Consider the following 23,319-nt stretch of genomic DNA (forward strand, 5'->3'; position numbering starts at 1 on the left):
CCAAGTTTCTGGCCTTTTGATGTCTCCCTCCCTGTTCTCCATATACGCGTTTCTATTTTCTATTTCTGTTGGCATTTCAATTGATTCTGCGGCCGATGATAGGAATAATCGCCATCGATCGGGCTAATCCTGTGACTTCAGGACGCCATTTTGATACCAGCGCCTGGACACATTAAAATTTTGTTTTTAACTTTAACACGTATTTGAGAATGCATACTTATTTCAGGCGTGCCTCTAAGGCACTTTTGGGGTGATGCCTGTCTCTGTGGGTCGGTGGGCCCCTTCGTCTGGGGCCTGTGCCTGGGGCGTGGGGGAGGGGCACGATGCCGGCCCGCGCGCACCCCCTCCGTGCCCCCCGGGCGGCACAGTCGTGCCCCGCGAGTCCCCCCCCATGGGGGGCGGCGGCACGGCCGCCCATTGGCTGACGCGTCTCTCCGACGAGCCCCCTCACCCTGCGCAGGAGCCACGTCCGGGCGCTCCGCTGGCCACGCCTCAGTCCGCCTGCGCCCCTCGGCCTCGCCGTCAGGCGCTGCTTCTTCTCGCTCGTCCATCTCTGCTTTCTCTGCCCAGTCAAGCCGGGCGGTGGGTACGAGCAGGCCTAACAGCAGCCCCGGTGCCTGAAGCCAGCCTCAGCTCCTTCTCGAGCCCCTCTGTGGGAACACTGGCTGCCGCCATCATGGTGAGTGGAGGAGGCCTGAGGGGTTCCTCAGGGCGGCCGGGGCGCTGAAGGGGACGGGGGACGGGAGCCGAGAGCCGGGCCACCCGGCTTTCCTGTACTGGGGCCCGGCTTGAGGGCGAGGGGGAGGCGGTCCAGCACGGCCTACAGGGTGCTGAGGGCCGGCGGAGGGGCGGGAGGCCTGGCTGTGGGAAGGGAGTGCCCGGGGCCCCGCCCAGCACGTGCAAGGCCCGCGGCCATCCCGTCAACGCAGCTAGGGTGTGGAGGGGCTTCCGGCCTCCGCCGGCCGGACTGGGGGGCGGGGACCTCACTCCGCCCCACCCCCACCCCACTCTAGAAGCCTCCCTTCCCAAGCTCATTCAGGCGGGGTGGCCTCCGCGAGATGGCGTCGGGCCTGCCGAGCGCCGCGTGGCGCGGCCTCGGGGGCGCCTGCGTGCAGACGCGGAAGCCGGGCGGAGCCACCTCAGGAGGCGGGGCCCCACGGGTCTGGCACGGGGCGGGGTCGGGGTTCCTGGGGGGCCTTTGGGGGTGTGTCCAAGCCCAGAGTGGGGGCGGGGCGGGACCTGGAGAGCTCGAGCCCACGGTGCCCCTGGGGCAGCCTCGTGCCTGCGCGGTGGCGACCGCGGGGACCTCGGGGCGGAAGCTCACCCGACGCCATCATTTCCGCACGAGGTCGGCGCTGTCCACGTCTCTGAGCGGCGGCAGCTTGGGGAAGTCTAGCAGTTTTTAATCCGGGGAACACTTTTCCCCAAGAGAAACCAGAAACCTTCAACAAAATGTCCGTAGAGTATTACATGCTCTGTTGGGTGACATTTATGTGAGTTTTGTTAAGTGCATTTAGTTGATTTCACCACCTCAAGGTACGACTCTGAGAACACTTTTGACCAACCATCAAGTCACAGGTGTATTATATATGTGTAGTTGTCGGTAGTGTAATAACTTATTTTCTGTATTTTTAGAGGTAAAGGGAGGGAATTTATATACAATTTATTAGAATGTATAAATTTTAAAGTAAAAATTTGATTGTAACTATTTGTAATAATTATGTCATGTACGTATCCATATCAATAATTAATAATTGGAGTTACTGTAATTATTTCCAACTTTGTCCTCTCCTCTTTTTAGAGGAAAAGGGGGGAAATGCTAATAACTTTACTGATTTTTTTTTTTTGTGATACAAAACTAATACGTTAACTCATTGGAAGATAATCAATGTAAGAAAGTAGAGGTCCATCTTAATCCCAACATTCAACCACTATTGAAGTTTTGATGTACGTATGCCCTTCCAGATTGTTTTCAAGCATGTATTGCATGTATATAGGTACATTTTATTTTATAAAAATTTTACCGTGCTATATAATACTATTTTACAACCTGTATCCTTCACTTAGTGTAGTGGGCCTTATTCCAAACAGAAATGTAAAATAATTTTGAATATATACTTAGTTATTTTACCAAAAATTAATGTATTTCTATATTACCATTACTTAATTTTACCACATTCCCTTATAATGAGTAATTTGTTTACATTAAAACAATACCATAATGAGTATGTTTGTGCAAATGTTTTGGCATGCTTATTCTGTTAATAACTTGAAATAAATTGCCAGGAGTGGAATAACTGGGTGAAAAGGTTACGCTCATTTTGTAACAATTTTGAATTATGATACATTTTTCTTAGTAACTCTTGATAAAGCACATACCACTATATATTCCTACTGATGGTGTGTAGTGTGACCGCTTCTCCACACACTTTCCAATGAAAGGTATTGTACTTTTTAAAGTTGCCAGTCTAATAACTGGAAAATATTTCACTGTGTTGATGTACTTTTTCTTTTGTTTATCATTAGTGAAGTTAAAGTTTGTCATTAGCTTTTTGCATTTCTTTTTTTTTTATTCTTAATCCACCTTTCTATTTGCATATTTATCTTTTGGTGATTTATAACAACTCTATTTTAGTACATTAGTTATATATAGGAAAAAATTTATAGGGTTGATAAGGAGAGACCCTTATTTCTAATTTTAATGTAAATTACTATCATGTTTCACTTTAAGCTTGATGATAGCCTAGATTTAGATCAGTAGAAAATAAGATGTTTTTATTTTACTTGGGTTTTTTAAAAATTAAGAAATGGATGCTGTATTTTATCAGATGCTTTTGCAGTGATGAATTGCAGTAACACATTTCCTAAGAATGAACCATCCTTGAATTTACAATGTAAACTGTTCTTAATTGTATATTTTTTTGTATACTGCTAGAATGTAGCATCTCAGTGTTGGGGGCAGGGGTGGACCATCTTAACCAGATTTTGTTATTTAGATGGTGTTAGTTTTATAAAATGCATTGAGAAATATTCTTTCTTCTTCTTTTCTCTGAAAATTTTTTTAAAACATTTGAATTTTCCTTCTCTTCCACTCTCTCTCCTGTCTACCGTTGTTTCTGTCTAGGTGCGCCCCCTCTTAACCACCCCGTTTGCCCTCCACACACAAATTACCTGTTTCTTTACAGTTTGAGAAAACTCCCAGTGAAACTGACCCAGGAATTGAGTGCTCTTTGTTTTCTTAAGATTGTCTTTAAAAGTTTACATTTCTCTGGAAAGTTAGTCATATTATCAAGATTTCCAAACTTACTCTTACAGAGCATTCTAATCTGTACTCATATCCCAATTTTTCAGGACTAATGTGTATTTTTGTATTCTTGCCTTTTTCTTGCTTAGCTTTCCCAGGATTGTTTGTTGTTTGGATTCCCCTTGCCCCCCCAGAGTCCATTCTTTGATTTACTTAAAGGGTTTTATTCTGATTTTCATTTACTATTTCCTTAATAGAATTTCCTTTTCTCTTTAATAACTACTTCCTTCTGTGGATATGACACTGATGACTGCAAATTATTTCAGTTTGCTTGCATGTAGACGTAATAGTTGAATAAAATGTCAAAGAGCTGACATCCCAGAAGCTTTAGTAATGATAAAGTTTTTTTTCCAGCTTTTAGTTATCTTTGTCATTTGGTCATCCAGATATAAAAGGGAATATATTACTGAATAGCAGTGATGAGAATTTTGTATATGATGCCCTCCAAGTTCACTCCTACTTAATATTCCAGAATTACACATTTCAGAACCCATCAACTCACTTGAAGGTGTAATTAAGAAAAATAATTACTTCTTTCATTCAGTTTATTCTCTACATGCTGTTGGTAGGTAAGATGAATTTCTTTACCAAACTTTTTGCTTTAGCCTAAGAGTTCATTTGTGAAGTATTTTTGGCAATAGTTTAAAAGTAACCAAAGGTTGTGCATGGTTCTGGATTTGTATGTATAAGTTATAACTGTATGTAAATACACATACAGGCGAAGTTTTAAAATCCCTGTTGTTCAGGCGTCTTAAAATGGAGTACTTTCCTTACTTTAGCTTTGAGCACCATCTGCTGGCTCAGGACTAGGATAGACATAACGATGCCTTCCTTAAGACATTATGATACTAGTGAAATGATTTGATCAATTTTATACTTAATACCTCAATTAAGCAGACAGTCAATTTGTACAACCCAGCCCGAAACCAAACTTTCTATAATATCTAATGGCTTTTTTCTGTTTCGCAAATTACTGTTTAGTTGTCTCAAGTCTCCATTTTACTTTTGTAAATAGGATATAAGAATTAGAACTTCTCTCTTCAGTTCTGGCAACACTATCACAGGTTTCTCAACTGTGACACTATGCAAATTTCGGGCCAGATAATTCTTTGTTGTGGGAGGCTCTCCTTTGCATTATAGGATGCTTATTGTATCTGTGGCCTCTGCCAACCAGATACCAGGTACACCCCTCAATTGTGACAACCCAAAATGCCCCTGGGCCACAAAATCTTCCCTGGTTGAAAGTCAATATATTATCATAACTCTTTATAATCTGGCACAGTTTTCTGGCCTAATGTTATACCTCTAATTTAAAATACATTTATCCATTGTGGTTCACAGACAGCTAATACTATAAATAGTTTGTCAAATAAAAAGGTATCCAAAGTTCATCCACAAACGAAGGGGAAATTGAGAAGGAGAAAAAGTCTTATAAGAATTTCAGAACTGCTATTTTTGTTTTATTCCTGTTTTGGGTTTTTGAATGTGAGCTAATTGAAAGAGATTGGTAAATTGTCTGTCACGAAGGGAAATCTAGTCAAATTTCTCGATAGTTCAAGGTACGTGACTTATGAAATATAGTCCCATTTAGAAAAAAAATAAAATTATAAAACATTTAAAAATGGAAAAGCTTTAGAAATGGTTTTTACTTTCTCTGATTTTATTGTCTTGGAATATCACTGTACCATAGTTAAAAGAAAGAATCAGGAACTATTCAAACAGAAACACTGAATAGCAAGTGTGAACACAAATTAATAGAGAAAAGCCCAAACACTCAAATTTGGTAATTTAACAATTTTGATTTCATAGCTAATTAGTACAGCAGTTTATAGAATCTTAAATTTATCAGTAATTTCTAATACCTAACAAAGTAGGAACTCTACCTGCTTTTCATTATTGTAATTAATTTCTGTAAAAATTATTTTGCTTATCTTTTTAAAAATATGTATCAGTTGGTTTCTTTTGTCCTTGTTTTTGTTTTCCTTCATAAGCTGAAGTATAATATCTATATCTCTCTCTTGCAGCCTTTTGTATTTACTACTTATAATCAATAGGCACTTCATAAATGAATTTCAAATGAGCAAATGTGCCATAAAGTAGTTTCCTGAGGTTCCAACTCAAATTAGTTGTTAAATAATAGAGTATCTACAAAATAAGTACATAAATCGTAAAACCAGGAAAGAAACCTTTCTTTAACCTATTAAAAATAAATTCAGATACCAGGATGCTAACTTGTATTGGCATACCACTTTATAGTTTACAAAATGAATTTACAGATGTTACCTCACTTCATTCTCAAAGCAGTTTTCCAAGAGATAAACAACTGCTAAGTAAGTGATTTATAACTTAGTAAGGGACACGAATGTCTGACTAAATCAATTTTTAGATCTCCTGGCTAAATCAGTTTTTGTTTCCGAAATACGTATTACCAGTAAATTCTGATTCAGAAAAATCTACGTTAATCTTAGTGTGGGAAGCCTAAAGACAGAGTTCTGACCAGAATTCAGAAAAATAATAAGTTTCTTGTGTGGGTCTCTGAAAATAAAGATGATATCATTTGTATTTTTCAGCTCATTGTGAAAATTAGAATTATCAGTAGGCCTTACTTGGTATTATTCAAGAAGAAAACATTATTTTAAAGATGCTATGAACACCCTACCATTAGGGAAAAGGATTATAAACCCTTTTTTTAAAAGCAGGAGCTATGATATGTGAGCAAAGGATGTTTTCATGATCCATTTCCAAAGTAAAGCAGGCATACTAACACAAGGAGTGTTACAATTTTAAAGTCTGTGTTAGTTTTGGTGAAGAGGAAGATGAGGCAAAATAAATTGGTTTAAAACCTTCTTGTTTCCTTTTTGATGCAACTTATAAAAAAATTGGTTATCCTTACCATACTTTTGAATAAGGTACTCAGAAAAGTGAGAATTTGCTTGACGTACAACAGAATGATTTTAGTAACTTTACTTTTTACAAAGCTGAACTTTCTAATTACTTAACCAGTTCACGTAGTATTTCACAAACTCAATATAAAATCAGTATTCTGCCACAGCACTGTACCAGGGATAGTGGTGAGTGACACTGGGTTTGAGAAAGTACTGTATACCCTTCTGTTAAAATTTCATGCTGGTCTACTCTGATTACCTTAGACCTTGAGCCTGAACTAAGCTATATTGATGATTAATTTACAATGAAAGTAATTTATATGAAAATATTTTGTATTTTAAAAACATAAATTATATTTCATATCATCTGTGATTTTAGCCTGTATATCTAGTGGTGATATCTGCTTTCCAAATTACAGTCTGCTGCAGATCCTGACACTCCAAACTCAACCACCTCCAGAGAGGCCAGCACCCAGTCTTCATCAGCTGCCACCAGCCAAGGCTATGTTTTACCAGAAGGCAGAATCATGCCAAACACTATTTTCGTTGGTGGAATTGATGTTAGGGTATTGTATTCATGTTTCATTTATTTTTAAAAGTATTCTGTGAATAGTGGGATTTGGGCCCTGTTGTAAACATAAGGCTTTTTTGGAGGATTGTTTTTATGTTTAACCTATAGGGACTAAAAATATCTTTGACAAAGAACTACAGGTAATTTGGGGATACTTCCACATCATCAAATCTTCTTTATAGTATAATTGAAAATTTTGAATGTTGAATTTTTAATCTTGAAGTCAAATTCTTCTTCATAGATGGATGAAACCGAAATTAGAAGCTTCTTTGCTAGATACGGTTCAGTGAAAGAAGTGAAGATAATCACGGATCGAACTGGTGTGTCCAAAGGGTAAGTGAAACATACGTTCAATATAAATTATAATAAATATCTGAACTATAGCATCTATAGAGTTTCAGAAAAGAAAAATTCAAATCTGGTATTGTAACATTTGTATAAATGTAATTTGTTGCTTTGTAATTTCTTTCATGTAGAGAATAAAAGTTTGCTGCCAGCTGTTTTATTTAATCATTTGCCTAGTGTTTGTATTTAAATGTTTCCCATCTTCATTTGTTTCACTTAAGTGGATTAATCAGTTTTATTGAAGAATTGTTTTCTTCACACATTTCACAGTATCTTAAATTTTGACCATCTTGCCATAGATAGTAAGTTAAATTCAGGTTCATAGGTATGAATTTTTTGTTAATCTTTGTGCATTCTGATACAGATGACGATAGGAAAATAAAACAGTATTTATAGAGGATCTATCATGTACATCTTACAGTTACTTATCTCAGTATATTCTTCATCCTTTATCATTATTACTTCTGTCAATTATTTCATGGAATACTGAAGTTTCAAACCACGTACTGTTACGGTAGTGATTTTATACTTCATTTATCTGCCTTTCTAGCTATGGATTTGTTTCATTTTATAATGACGTGGATGTGCAGAAGATAGTAGAAGTAAGTAATCTTCTTTTGGGAAAAAATCTCTTAATTACCTTATGGATGCAGTGTTCAGTATTGTTTGAGTCCTGAATATTTACTCAGTCTTGTATAATATATAGAAATAAATGTATTTTCTGTTTGAAATCCAGACTTAGAATAATCTTACATAACTTGTCAGAACCTGTTTATTTTTGATTGGGCATCCAGCTGCATGATCCAGAGACAGGAAAGATTAGAGATAGAGAGTTAAAGGTTTTTGATCAAATTCCACACCACCTCTCAACATTTGATTAGAGTAGTGAAGGTAAGTAAGGTAACTTCAGGCTGATACATTTTGATTTGGTATGTTCTTAGCAATGATCTTCTCCGATAGTAGTAATTTTAGAGAACTTGGGTGTTTACCAAAGTCTTGGAAGTAAAGATTTAGACATTGATTCTAGTTTTGTTACTGTTTTATTTTCAGTCACAGATAAATTTACATGGTAAAAGGCTGAAACTGGGCCCTGCAATCAGGAAACAAACTTTATGTGAGTAAAGAAAGGAATTGTTCTCATTGACATGTGTAGCTTTTCAGAGAACTAAAAATAAGTTTTGTTTTCTTTTTGTTCTTTAAAAAGGTGCTTATCATGTGCAGCCACGTCCTTTCGTTTTTAATCCTCCTCCTCCACCACAGTTGCAGAGTGTCTGGAGTAATCCAAACATGGAAGCTTACATGCACCCTCCAACCATGATGAACCCTCTAACTCAGTATGTTCAGGTAAGAATTACCTACATTCCTGGTTTTTTTGTGTATTCTATTAGAAATCTTATACAATAAGATGGGGGCACCTTAAAAATTAAGCCAGTCTCACTTCTTACCCTCTGTGGAATTACGTCAACAATTTCCATAATAAGTGACGATATTATTCCTGTTTGAATATTTTTGAGTGATGGGACATCTGTTACTCCTGTTAGAAATCTGTCATTCTTAGTGTTACTTCTCATACTAAGCTAAAATCTGCTTCTATATAGTTTGTAAGCCTTTATCTTAGAACTGACGGCTGTAGCCACATAGAATGTATCTTTTTTTTTTTCCCCAAATAACTCCTAGAATATTTGAAGGCAGCTTTCCTCATGTGTTTGCCTGGTTTGTTCTTTTCTAGGGTCAGCTATTCTTTATTTGCAATGATTTCCAGATGCTTCCTCATATAGATTGTTGATTTCTGGATGTATTATGGTTCTAGAATGGATAAATTTTTGATGACTTAACTATATTTGTAAACTCTGTGAGTTTCTGGCATATAATTTGTCTTGTCTTGGTTACTTTAATATTTGAAGTGGGATTTGGAATACTTATCTCCCATTGATAATATTTTCTTAGTTCAGTTTACTTTCTTCAGTTAAAAGACATTTTATTTTTAGGAAAAGAAAGAAACAAAATAATAGTGAAATAGTTCTGCAGTGTCTCTCATTTGTTTACATTTTCCATCTACCTGAAGTGTAGGAAATATTTTTTTACTTTTCTTACATAAAACACAGAAGAAAAGCTGTACTTGTTCCTAACATTTACCATGAGGTGTTATTACCTATTCTGGTATATTTATGTATGCTACTATCTAGATATTTTCAATCGGTAAATACCTTTTGAAAGATATAAGACATTGTATTGTCTCTTTTCTAGTTTGGGGTAATATACTGCCCTTAGCTTTTAGAAGTGAAATACAGAAAGAGCCAGAAAGTCTGTAGGAGGATTCCACGTTACCCCGAAATACTGTCAAAGGAATACAAAACTGCTTAAAAGTATTTTTACAAAAAAAGAGAACACATGTATTAATATAACTCTAACATGGAAATCTGTTCTAATAGAGCCTTATCATCATGTAAGAAAGAACTTCTGGGTGGGAATAAATATACAGATAAGATAAACTTAGGCTGGCAAAATCAGTCACTTACCTTATTTATGTCTTCCTTCTCCCAGCCCAAAAGACTAACATTTGACAGAGAATACTTATTTCTTCATGAAGCCAGTCACTCAAATAGAATCTTGCATTGTATATGAAAAAGCTAAGATTTCCTTATTTTCATATTTTTGTTACATTGGGAATAATATTCCTTCTTTCTGATTTTTAAAAATATATCTCATTCATTCATTCTTTCTGTAAAATTTGTTTTCAGGCTTATCCTCCTTATCCAAGTTCACCAGTTCAGGTTATCACTGGATATCAACTGCCTGTTTATAATTATCAGGTAATTTAAGAGGGATCAAAATGATTTACATTGGAATATTATTGAGGCCTTTATTTATGTAAATTTCCCTAATAGTTTGTCGTTTAAAGTAGTTGAGTGTGCTTAAAATTTAAGAAAAAACTTGGAATTAGTCTAGAATTAGGGCTTCTCTGTTACTTAGAAATAAGGGAATGAGCTTAGCAAGAAGCTTTTGACAGGAATGAGTTTAGGAAGAAGCTTTCTCTTGTACTGTCTTACAAGATTTGGTGTCCCCTTCTATATTTCAGCATGTATTCTTCATCTTTTCTGTCAAATAGCTGAAACATCCAGGCTGACTTTTATGAGTTTTTCTAATGGCATAGGTTGAAATAAAATGACTGCTCAGTTCTTAGAGCATTGAATTCCAATTATGTTTGATAGTGTTTATTTCAGCTGGCTGCTACAAGATAGTAGTTCTCTGAATTTCTGTCCATGGATATGACCATATCTATGATAATATAGTCACAGAACTGTATGTTTGAGTTTTCCTGTAGACCAACTCCAGAAAATTGAGAAAAAGATGGAGTTTATATATAAAAGTAACAATAAAATCCTTAGGTATCAGAAACAGAAAGTACTTTATTCTTCCATTTTGTTTCTTTTATTATAACAAGGTCAAGGAGCCAGCATGACAGATACCTCAACATTGTCTATCTCATATCTCTGTGAAAATGTGAAGGTATATTTAAATAATTATTTCCAATTTTTTCTAAGATGCCACCGCAGTGGCCTGCTGTGGAACAAAGGAGTTATGTTATTCCTCCGGTAAGGTGAATTAGCGAAACATGTACTTCCTATTTTAAAGTATTTTATTGTTTAACTATTATATATTTTAAAGTATTTTACTGTTCAGCTATTATATATTTCTTGACCTTTTGCCATATCAAATATGCCTAGAAATATTTTAAATGCTCTTTTACATTATGTGTTGTTTTATTTCTTGTCAACCCAAGTATATACTCCCGTGGGAGAAACTGTGCTTTTTGTTTCTCAGGTTGTTGTGTGTGTACTTAAGCAATGGCTGCCCTGCATACAACAAGTGCTCAGTTACTTGTTGATAGAATATGTAACCAAGAAAAGTAGTATTAATAACTATGCTAATTCTAACTCCAGGGATTTAGAATTAGTATTGAATCTGCCTCTAGTTTTCTAGCCATAAAAAATGTGATGAAGAGAAGCAAAAATGTTTTGCTGTCAATACTGTTATATGTTATATAAGAAAAGGAAAAAAACAAGAGAGGGTGCTACCTCTGAAACACCTGAGCCTTTGTTATCTTCTGTCTTTCATCAGGATTGGATATTTGAAGGATATAGTATGAACTGAAATTCTCAGGCACTAGGAAATTCCCTTCTCATTCCCTTACTATATGTTGGAGTTTCTTTTTCTTAGGGAAATTCTAATTCTGATTGTGTTGACATTTCAAAATAAAAAATTGCCATATTGCATTTCAACTCTACAGTTTGAAATAGTTTCTGAAATAATGTAATTGAACTTCACAATCCACATTTAGACTTTCAGTGTCAGCTCACCATTTTGAAGAATAGATTGTTTAGAAATGTATCTAATGTACATCTCTTTAATTACACTTTTATCATTTTAAATGTAGGCGTATACAGCTGTTAACTACCACTATAATGAAGTTGATCCAGGAGTTGAAGTTTTGCCAAGTGAATGCTCAGTTCTTGAAGCTACTGCATCCTCTGGAAATGGCCCACAAAAGGCAAACATCTAATTTTGCTTATTAATATTTATATTTTTATATTTATTTTTTCAAGTTTTAATGGCCATTTGAGAAGCAAGCATCTTTGCCCTAATTTAAATACATTACAGAGATTGAGTCATTGGCTAATAACTTTGCAATTTATGTAAAAGTTAATGAAATTTTAGGCATCCCCAAACTTTCAGTGTGTATATATAGTTGTTGATTCAGTAGTCCTTCCCTCTGTTCTGTTTTCATTGGGGTTTTTTTGTTGTTGTTTTTTAACCGTAGTTTAATAAATATTAACGTGATTTGGCAGAGTGCAATGGGTTGGTTTCCTCAAGAATCCTACTCTTCAAAAGAGGGATTAGTATGAATTATATCTACTTTGTCTTTTGCCAATTTAAACATTTATTTAGCTAAATAGTAATATACAGTTATTTATGGTATTCTCTCCATAACATTATATATGGTAGCAGCTCTCAAGAGTGGTGGAGCCGCTAGTAATTGAAATACTAAAACAGAGTTGTTTCTTTTTTATCATTAGAGCAGATCCCTATAATAACAGTGCCCTCACTCTTGAATTCTGTGTTTTCTTGTATGGGTGAGAATATGGAAGTAATTGATGTGATTGGAATGTGCATAACATTGGATGATTCCCATTGGAGTATGTGTACTTTGTTCATGTGTTTCTCAGTGGAAAAATGTTGAGAACTACTGAACTGTGGGGTGAAAAAATTCCCAGATTTGTTACACAACTTAAAATTTGAAAAAATATCAAAGTAACTTACAGTATAATTATATTACCAAAGTTTAACCTAAATGTTTCTTGAAATGTTGAAGTCCACTGTTTTTTATCTAACAGGAAAAATTAAAGAGGCTTAAGCAAATATCTTAGGGCTTGACTAATTGAGCTTTTTAAGTCAGTACTCTATCACTAAGTTTCTGAAATAATTCTTAAATTTGGTACAAAAGTTACACACTAAGTGACACGTGGCACGTATTACAAAATTACCTGAGAATTGTTTAGAAATAAGTGTATGTATTCATTAAACTTCTTCAAAAAGCTTGTTACCAGTGAGTAAAAGGAGGAATAGTCTTTACCGAAAACTTCTGTGTTTCAGAAATCTGTGGACCGAAGCATACAGACAGTGGTATCTTGTCTATTTAATCCAGAGAACAGATTGAGAAACTCCTTTGTTACTCAAGATGACTACTTCAAGGTATGAAAGGAATAGTATACAGGATAAAAAGCACACTTGTCAGCCATAAAGTATCTTTTTTCTGTGGTATATATATTTTGATACTACATAGAGCATATATCAGTAATTGAACTGTTAGTTTCTGACTGTAACCTGGTAAATCTCTGTGAGTGAGTTTTAAGTGGCAGTGTATTCTAGCTGCTCGAATCTTGATACAGTGTAGTTTGCCCTTAGGGAAGATATCTTTAGCAGAAGCCTGTACTGTAATTGATAGGGTTCATGAGAGTTGAATGAGAATATTGGCTTGACCAAATAGGAAAAGAGAAAATTTTAGAAACAGAAAGCAAAACTTGAGAGTACGTAGATATTGGACTAAAGAGAAGAAAAGAAATCGATCACTTAGATGATGCTTGAACAGTGTTTTGGGGGGAGAAAAGAGGTAAAATGAAGTAGTAAAAAGAGCTGAGTAGAAAGAAATGGAAGTTGATTCAGAGTTGGTGAAGTGGAGAAGAATATGGGTGTTTGAATTTAAGAAAGTTCTGGTTTCTGATCCTGGTTCTATCACCTTGGACAAATCACTTAAATCTTATTAAGGCTCCAGTTTTTACGAGTCTGAAATGAGTCTCGAAGATCCCTTTAAGTTCTGAGTCTCTGATTATGGAAAGGAACCGGTCGCTTCAATGGGGGAAGAATATTGTGCTTATTAGTAAAGGGAAGGTTTTTGTTGTTTTTTGTAACAGGTTTATTGAGAGAACGATTTTCATACCCTACAGTTCACCCATTTAAAGTGTGCAATTCAGTACTTTTTAGAATATTAACAGTTGCGCAACCATAACGACAATCAATTTTAGAATATTTTAATCACCCCCAAAATAAACCCCCTACCCATTAGCAGTCACTCCCTATTCCCCCATACTCTCTAGCCTTAGGCAACCACTAACCTCCTTTCTTTAAGGATTTGCCTGTTCTGGATATTTCATATAAATAGTATAATATGTGACCTTTTGTGACTGACTTTCACTTAGCGAAATGTTTTCAAGGTTCATCAATGTTATAGCATGTATCAGGACTTCATTTCTTTTTATTTATGGATCTGCCACTTTGTGTTTATCCATTCATCACTTATTTGATAGACATTTGGGTTGTTTCCACTTTTGGGCTCTGATGAGTAATGCTATGAACATTTCGTGTACAAGTTATTGTGTGGACATACGTTTTTATTTCTCTTGGGTATATAGCTAAGAATGGAATTGCTGAGTCATATAGTAACTATGTTTAACTTTCCAAGGAGCTGCCAGAATTTTTCCAAAATCACCATTTTGGAACCATTTGTAAGCCATTGCTTTGTATCTTAAAACAGGGAAAGGAGAATAGCTTTTTCCATCTATGAATGGAAATAGGATAAAGCTTGAAGTGTTTTTAAAAGGAATACTTAGGAGTTCCTTTAATGCAGAAGACTAGAGCTGTAGCAGAGTTAAGTTCTTAACCCCCTTCTCATTGGGGAGTAAACCCATTCATTTAAAGTTGATCTTTGTTCTCTTGTTTCATTCTGCATGGACAGGACAATTTAAAAGGAAAGAACTGGGAGCTGTAGGACAGCTTACTTTTGCCCAAGGTTCTGCAGGTTAAATAGGTAGTACTAAAGGATTTGTTTGCAAAGCAGAAAATCTTTAACCAGCAAGTCTTTAAACTTGAATTTTTACCTGGTATTAAAAGTTTCCCTTTGAACCTTCCAAAATGTTCTGCTCCTCTGAGCTAAGAGTCAGAAGTTGTGTAGCATATCTAGACTTATTTTGATTAGCTAAATGTTGTTGTTTTAATTGAATTAGAATGCACTGAGGCAGGATGTACGCTGTTTCCATGATAAATTCCAGCTCCTTCATAATCTTTCATATCCTGCCTGATCTCTGAAGATACTTGAGTTTGTGACCACTTTTCTGGGCTTTAACCTAAATAGGATATTACCCTGTTAACAGATTACATAATTTCCAGAAGTCACCCTTCTTTATGTGACAACGGAATTTAATCCCTAGGAACAGGGCACAGTTAAGCTAAAAGTGCAGAGAAGAAATACTATTATTATGTTATTGCTGGTTTACTCGGCTCCATTCCTCTTTGTAAGGCCTCATTTCTTCTATCTGCACATCTGAAAGCAACATAAAGTGAAAGGAAATTTTTGCATATATTTTTATTTTTATATTCATTTCCTAAAAAATTATATATTTTCATTACAGGTTAAGGATATGCTTTTAAATATGCTAAAACTTCTCTTTTTTAACCTAAAAGCATGGGGTTTCAGATTGAAGTGGATTACTCTTCTCAAGCCATGATTTCTGTCAGATGTATTTTAGTAAAAATAGGACTTTTAAAAATCTCATGTGCTTTCTTTTCATTAGCTGTCTTTTTGGGACATCACTGCCAAATCATGAGTTAATCTACATAAAAGGGTATTGATTCTAAGTCCTCTTTTTCTGAGTTACTGATATTTCTTTTTTAACTAAATTGTTGAATAAAACTGGCCATTGGTACATTGATTATCACAAAGTTCAGGAATGCTTCCCCAAAAGGATCACTTTTCTTTCATTATTTATAGCTTTTAAACCCAAAATAAATGCTTTAAGTACAGTATTTTTCAACTCTCTTAGGTCATAATCGTAATAGGAATTTTCAGTGAAGTAAAATGGACTATTTCTGTCTTTTCTAGGATAAACGAGTTCATCACTTCAGAAGAAGTCGAGCAGTGCTTAAGTCTGTTTGATCCTCTGCTAACTTTCTAGTCTCACAGGAAGGTGGAGGTTTTGAATAGTAAGAAGAGACTGAAAGTTTTTCCACTATTTAGAGATTTAATTTTGAATTTTGATAAATCACACTTAGACTTTCTATACAAGTTATATTAGATTGCCTAGTTTTATTTTACATTAGAACTGTTTTTCATTAGACATTTACTTAGAAACTGGTTCTGTGTTGAATATATGGTTAAAAGTAAAAATAAATTGAGACTGAAAGGAGGAACTTTAAGATTTATCTGTAAGGATTTTTTTAAATTGACATTTTAAGAGTTTAACAGCAAATGCTGATTTTCAGAAAAATTGTTTTAGAAAACCTATTTTGAAAGGTCAGAATTTTGATTGTTTAAATACAAGCACTTCACTTCTCCAACAAGTACCTATGAACAGTACAATATCTACAATATTGTGCTTTTATGATTTGTCTAGAAATTTACCACAAAAGCAGAGTTTTTAAAACTGCATTTTTAATCAGTGGAACTCAGTATATAGTTGGCTTTACTGAAGTTTTCCTTATCTAAACCCAGTAAAACAGATTCTAAACAAATAGTCCAATCAGTGGGTCTTACATTTATTAGTTCAAAATATTTAATCTTATCTAGAATCCACACATAGAGATATCCGATTGGGATGGTAACTAGGATAACTAAAATTCTGGGCCTAATTTTTTTTTTAAAGAATCCAAAACAAACTAAACTTTGCTAGGTACATAAGCTTCTCAGTGAGTTACCATTCTCCTTATTTTCTTTTACTTTATTTTCCTTGAAATGATAAATTCAATGGCTGTATCTTAAATTGTGCAAAATATTGGTATTGAAGAAGGCTGAAACTTTTTTTATGTCACTTAAAAATTAATCAGTATCTGAAAGGAATTGTTTTTATAAAAAACATTAAAATGTTAGTTATTTGTTAAAGAACAGGTCGATTTTTATTTTTGTTTTTTAGCCTATTATATTCCCTTTTTTAAAGTAAAATATGTCCAGTAGAATCGAAGTAGGTTTGGCGTTTCTAAACCACAAAAGTTGTTGAGTAATACGCATAGCCCAAAATTATACTAGCGTTAAGTGTTAACAATCCATTTTTAGATTAGCTAGGCTCCTGGTTAGACATTGTAAATCGTGACAGACAACTAGAGATCCAGAGCCCCTTTGCTCTACCCACAGTCTTGCTTTTCCAGTCTGTAGCACCATTCTTCCAGGAGGTTTGCTCTTAGAATAGGTGATGTAAAGAAGAGAAGTAGCAGTATAAGCAGTATGTGGGCTAATAAGCCTTGGAAAGGTAGCAATGGGGTAATACCTTTCTAAGGGAAACACTTGTATCAGCATCATTTGACCTGCCATGGACATGAGTTTAAAGTGGCTTCCTGGCTTTTCTTTCATTGGCCTGCCCCTTCACTAAAACATGGAAACTCCATTTATCCTTATCCTGATGAAGCTTCCATGGGCCATATCATCAGTGCCCACTGTTTTATAATCCCTAATAATTTTCATTCTGAATCTGAAGGGAGGAGTCTTTTAACTTGAGGATCCCCAAGAGAGCTTTCTTAGGCCTCAAAATTTGAAAGTGCCCTGAAATTTGTTCTTTTTAAAATTCTTTGTACTTTTGTGTGTGTGTGCTATAACATCCTTACATGTATTATTCTGTGATTAAATCTCCAGGTTACTGTAAATGATACCTAAATTCTAAAGAGCCAATTCTGATTATCCCTATATGACCTTAAGAAAAGTAAGGAAATAAACTTTTTGTCTGCTGTTTTGTTGGACTGAAGTATTTAAAAGAGTAAGGTAGAAGAGTCAAAATCCTGAACCTTTCAAAATGGAAAATTAATTTTAAACTTAAAAGTGTGTTCCTATTACCTGTGCTGATACTGTCTTTGCATAAATGAATAAATAGAAATAAAACTTTTTTTCAAAAGCATTTTAACCTAGTTATTCATGTCATATTATCTAAAAAAATGGTGGGGATTTGGGTGGGTAGTATGTGACAAGATTTAGATCCTTGAAATTCAGGAGTGTAAATATTGTTCAGTTTCTTAATCTGGCCGAGTTTGTTTATAAAAGCACATTTTGGTACATTGTGTTTTTGCTGCTCTCTCTTATGAAATTAAGAGAGATTTTCATGAGAAAATAATTTCTCTTAGTTGAGTTGGAGATGGTTAACAGTGGGTTCCAATGCAGTGCATCAGCAGAGCAGTGCCTAGTAGGAATGCTGGAGAGTCATGTATATGACTGCAGTCCCATGGCCAAGGTCCCTCTCTGTAAACAACTTGGACTTTATAAACACTTTGTCTGTTGCACACTTTTGGTCTAATCTCTGTGACACTATTATTTTGGGGAATTGTGGTTGTTGATAATAGAGCTTAGATTTTTCATACTGCATGTACTTCATTAAAAAGAGGGCCTTCTGAATCACCAAAGATTAAATTTTGATGTTTAAAGTATAATTTGCTGACGATTAGTAGTACTTAAATGTCTGTGTATACTCATACATATATACTAACCATTATCCAGATTATTTGATTAGTTCTGATCAAGCTAAATTACAGTTTATAACGTTTTGAGACCCTAAAACTAGACTATATATTTTAAAACAGTGGCTTTAAATCTACTTGATAATTTAAGCATATTTGCAGTTGAGGATTACCACAAAATTCTCAACACAATGCCAAGTCTTCGGGATTGAAAAAAATTTCATAGAACACCTTTTTGTAAAAAGTTGCAAGTTACGGCAAAATCAAGCAACTCCAAAAAGTTTGGTCACCTCTGTAAGAAGTTTATTCTGCATGCTTTCTTTTCTTTTCCTAGTAAGAGCATGTTATCTTTGTAATTGTTCAAAATAACTATTCAATATTGATTAGCACCCTTAAATTGCCAGGAAGTCATTGAGTTTCAAAAATAAATACTCCACTGCAGTTCCCTGTTAGTTTATAAAGCCCTGTACCTACTTCTCTAAAATTCTCTTGGTTGTCTTTAAAGGTAAATTCATAAAAATGGGCTGCCACATTGCTTAATCATTTTGCCTGCTTTCATTGCCATTATTTGAGGGTAATCAGCAACAACGATAAGGCAGCATGCCACTCTGCTTTCACAAAGAAGTATTAGAGAGGGTGGGGGACCATAAGGCAGAGAAGAGCTTCCCATTGACCAAATCTTACAAACAGGCCCAGCTGTTGAGTGTGATCATTTGGAATCCCTGAAACACTTCTAGATGAAGATTGCTCCTGTACATATTTCGATAACTATGTAATCTAGCCCTTCCCAACATTATGTATGTTTTCTCTGTGTGTAACTGAATCTTTCTGAGCAATTCCTCACCACCCATCATCGAAGACTCTGTAGACAGTACATTTGGTAGTAGGACACAATAAACATAAAACTATAAACATGCATTTTTGAATGCTCATGCAGAATATTCAGTCTGTATAGCAAAGAAATGATAGGTAATTCTGCATTGCATTTAGAGTTAAAAACGTGTCCAGTATGGCTGTAGCTGTGGGCCAATCCTAAGAAAATGCAAAAAATGGTCTCTCAATACAGAAACTGAAACTGCCACTGTACAATTAAGCTCTGTGTTAGCTATATTTTATGTTTTTAACTGGTCTGAAAGCTTTCCAGTTGAGTCTCTAGTTCATTTTCCCAAGGCACACGGGGCTTTGTATCATACATGCACCTCTATTAAGGCTGCGTGGCAGGAATATGCCTTTTCTCATATGAAATTCCCAGATACCAGTTAACTAGATCTTTAACAATAGAACAAATGCTTGCATTACTGGGATATTGAAGTCATGAAAGCTCTTTATAAATTTGAAGCAACAGTAACATTTCAAGCGGTTCAGAAAGTTGAAGGTTTTAATCCTTAATCAGTTCTTCTTTACAAAAAACAAATCTAGCAAAAGTACATTAAGGCTCTAGTCACATCTATTGTCTTTCTCCAAAAGAAAATGAATAGAGACACTGTATTCTGGCTCAGTGTTGGGTGACGCTATTTACTCTAGAAGAAAGGCAGGGCTGGCACTCAACTGATCTGTGCTGGTCAAGCCAGATCAGCTGTTTCCAGTGGGCTGGTCCCCTCTGCCCATGCACAGATGTTAAACATTTTTAATATTAGCAACTTAGCCCCATCCCCCAGAATAAATCTGGCTGGACCAGTGAGAATGGGGAGGGGTAATTTAAAATACAGAGGCCGTTTTCTCTTTGTTTTTACCTTAAACTAGACCCCCTTCACAGTCAAGTCTGAACAACGTTAAAATAGTATACCTGGTTAACTGCACTTTCTTTCTGAACAGGGCGTGGTTGCTGCTCATCATTCTGATTGGTGGTGTGTCTGTCTTTGACAAAGTAAAAACCCATACACTCACTATCCAAGGTTTTATCAATGATTAGATCAACCTCATATTTAACAGGTCAAGTTTCAGTGATCCCAATCTCACAGGGAAGTCAAAAAACATCAGAACCACCACCTGGGGTGTTTCTCAGAGATTCAGACTTCTGGGCCCCATGCTCAGATACACTACTCTGTAGACGTGGGTGGGCTCAGTAATATGCATTTTTTTTAAAGTCCCTTGGGATTCTGATCTCTGTGACATTCACTTTGAGAAGTACTGCCCCAGATGGGGATCTCAGCATCTCAGGCTACCCCTAGTTTGAGGATAGCTGAATTTGGAGAACAACGCTGTCAAGTCCATTGTGACTCCTTCATAAGGGATTGTGTTGGCTTAATTAATCTTTCCCTGCCAAGCCTGTGCCCAGGAGTGCCGGTTGTCCTCAGACCAGGTTGACTCGTGAACAGGCTAAAAAGTGGATTGAATGAAGTCTGAAAGCCAAGACTTGTGACCAAAAATGAATGGTAAGAGAGAGTGAGTGCAGGAGAAAAGCCGGATGTTGAGTCCAAGTGTAGGCCGAGTGTGAGGGACTAGGCTCAGCTTGGAGGGCAGAGTGGACTTTATGGAGGCTGAGATGCCCTACTTCCTTCTTGGAGGGTCTTTGGCCCACTTGGCTAATTTTAAAAACATACTACCTGGATTTTAGAAAAGTATGGCCTGTCATTTCTCCTGGTCCTGCCTTGGAATTAACTAGTATGTCTCATCCTTAACAAGAATATTAATAACACATCAACATTGGAAATAATACGTTAAAAAATCAAGTTCCAGAGACAGTCTTCAGCATACTGAAATCTGAATTGTGTTTATGTGTGTGTATTTTAAAAATTCACCCATAATTCATGTGAAAATGAGTATAGAAATAAGTATACCTTTAAAGAATAAAATACCCAAGTTAGCATAAGAAATATTTACTAATAAATAGCAATTCCCTCCTCAAAAAAAAAAAATAGAATATTCCATTAATTTAAAAATTCCCTATATGCCTTCCCTCATCACACCCTCTTCCTCAACAAGAAGTAACCACTAAATTGAATTTTGGTTTAATTATCCACTAAATCGTTGGTTGTTTCTTTTCACATTTTTTTTAGATGCTTTTAAATTTTTATTTCACTTTTTTGAGGATTTTTTTATTTAAAGACTTCACTTTTTCAGAGTAGTTTTAGGTTCATAGAAAAACTGAGAGGAAGATACAGAGATTTCCCATATGCCCCCTGACCCCACACATGCACAGCCTCCCCCATCATCCACATCCCCCAACAGAGCGGGACAGTTGTTAACGATGGATGGACCTGCATCGACACATCATAATCACCCAAAATCCATAGCTTACTTTAGGGTTCACTCTTGGTGGTGTACATTCTATGGGTTTGGACAAATGTATGACGTGAATTCACCATACAGAGTACTTTCACTGCCCTATAGATCTTCTGTTGCCTATTTACCCCTTCAACCTTACCCCCAATCCCAAGCCCTGGCAACCACTGATCTTCTTACTGTCTGCATAGTTTTGCCTTTTCCAGAATTTCATATAGTTGGAATTTTACAGTATGTAGACTTTTCAGATTGGCTTCTTTCACTTAGGAATATGTATTTGTTTCCTTCACGTCTTTATGTCTTGATAGCGCATTTCTGATGAATATTTCATTGGATGTACCACAGTTTATCCTTTCACTACTGAAGGCATCTTGGTTGCTTCCAAGTTTTGGCAATAAAGCTGCTATAAACATGCATGTGCAGGTTTTTGGTTTTTTTTTTTAATAAATTTATTTATTTTTGGCTGCATTGGGTCTTTGTTGCTGCACGCAGGCTTTCTCTAGTTGCGGCGGGCTTTCTCTAGTTGCGGCGAGCAGGGGCTACTCTTCGTTGCAGTGCACGGGCTTCTCATTGCAGTGGCTTCTCTTGTTGTGGAGCACTGGCTCTAGGCTTGTGGCTTCAGTAGTTGTGGCACATGGGCTCAGTAGTTGTGGCTCGTGGCCTCTAGAGCACAGGCTCAGTAGTTGTGGTGCACAGGCTTAGTTGCTCCGCGGCATGTGGGATCTTCCCGAACCAGGGCTTGAACCCTATCCCCTGCTTTGGCAGGTGGATTCTTAACCACTGTGCCACCAGGGAAGCCCCCATGTACAGGTTTTTGGGCAGTTTTCAAATCGTTGGGTAAATTCCCAGAGTACAGTTGCTGAATCATATGGTAAGAGTATGTTTAGTTTTGTAAGGAACCACCAAAGTGTCTTCCAAAGTGGCTGCGCCATTTTGCATTCATAATCACCAGCAATGAATGAGAGTTCCTGCTGCTCCACATCCTTGCCAGCATTTGGTGGTGTCAACGTTCCGTATTCCGGCCATTCTAGTAGGTGTGTAGTGGTATCTTATTGTTTTAGTTTGCATTTCCTTGATGATATATGATATGGAGCATCTTTTCATATGCTTATTTGCCATCTGTGTATTTTCTCTGGAGAAGTATCTGTTAAGGTCTTTGGCCCATTTTTTAATTGAGTTGTTTGTTTTCTTATTTCTGAGTTTTAAGAGTTCCTCGTATATTTTGGAAAACAGGTGTTTATCAGATGTATTGTTTATTTTTACTTTCTCCTCCAGGATGTTTCAGATGTACCTTTTGAAAATATTTTCTACAAGTCTGTGGCTTGTCTTCTTGTTCCCTTGAAATTGTCTTTTGCAGAGCAGAAATTTTTAATTTTAACAAAGTCTAGCTTATTATTTCTTTCATGGATCATGGTGTTGCATATAAAAAGTCATCTCCATACCTAAGGTCATCTAGGTTTTCTCCTATGTCATCTTATAGGATTTTTATAGTTTTGCATTCCACGTTTAGTTATACGATCCATTTTGAGTTAATTTTTGTGAAGGGTGTCTAGATTCTTTTTTTTTTGCATGTGGATGTCTAATTGTTCCAGCACCATTTGTTGAAAAGACCATCTTTGCTCCATTGCATTGTCTTCGCACCTTTGTTAAAAATCAGTTGACTACATACTTACATGAGTCTCTGTCTGGCCTCTATATTTTATTCCATGATTTCGTTTTTCCTTTTCTAGTTTTTCTTTTCCTTCCTTCCTTCCTTCCTTCCTTCCTTCCTTCCTTCCTTCCTTCCTTCCTTCCTTCCTTCCTTCCTTCCTTCCTTCCTTCCTTCCTTCCTTCCTTCCTTCCTTCCTTCCTTCCTTCCTTCCTTCCTTCCTTCCTTCCTTCCTTCCTAACAGCTACATTAAAGTTGTATAATTGGTGTACATTAAACTACATATATTTAAATTGAACAATTTGATGAGTTTTGACATAGATATATATATAATATATATATACACACAACC

At 36.2% G+C, this 23,319-nt stretch overlaps 1 protein-coding gene across 1 annotated transcript; it reads left to right on the forward strand.

The window, feature by feature from the left end:
- Positions 1–391: 391 nt before the first annotated feature.
- Positions 392–22,976, forward strand: DAZL (deleted in azoospermia like; the record flags this gene model as incomplete). The annotated part of the gene is made up of 11 exons (XM_082459441.1): positions 392–679; positions 6,609–6,755; positions 7,002–7,093; positions 7,656–7,707; positions 8,156–8,219; positions 8,310–8,449; positions 9,847–9,918; positions 10,651–10,701; positions 11,544–11,657; positions 12,761–12,859; positions 15,543–22,976. The coding sequence occupies 11 exons, from the start codon at positions 392–394 to the stop codon at positions 15,594–15,596; spliced, it is 1,173 nt and encodes a 390-aa protein (XP_082315567.1). The 3' UTR covers positions 15,597–22,976.
- Between the last annotated feature and the right edge of the window lie 343 nt (positions 22,977–23,319).

Source organism: Balaenoptera physalus, assembly GCF_965194825.1.
Source record: "Balaenoptera physalus genome assembly, chromosome: 4".
Taxonomy (NCBI): Eukaryota; Metazoa; Chordata; class Mammalia; order Artiodactyla; family Balaenopteridae; genus Balaenoptera; species Balaenoptera physalus.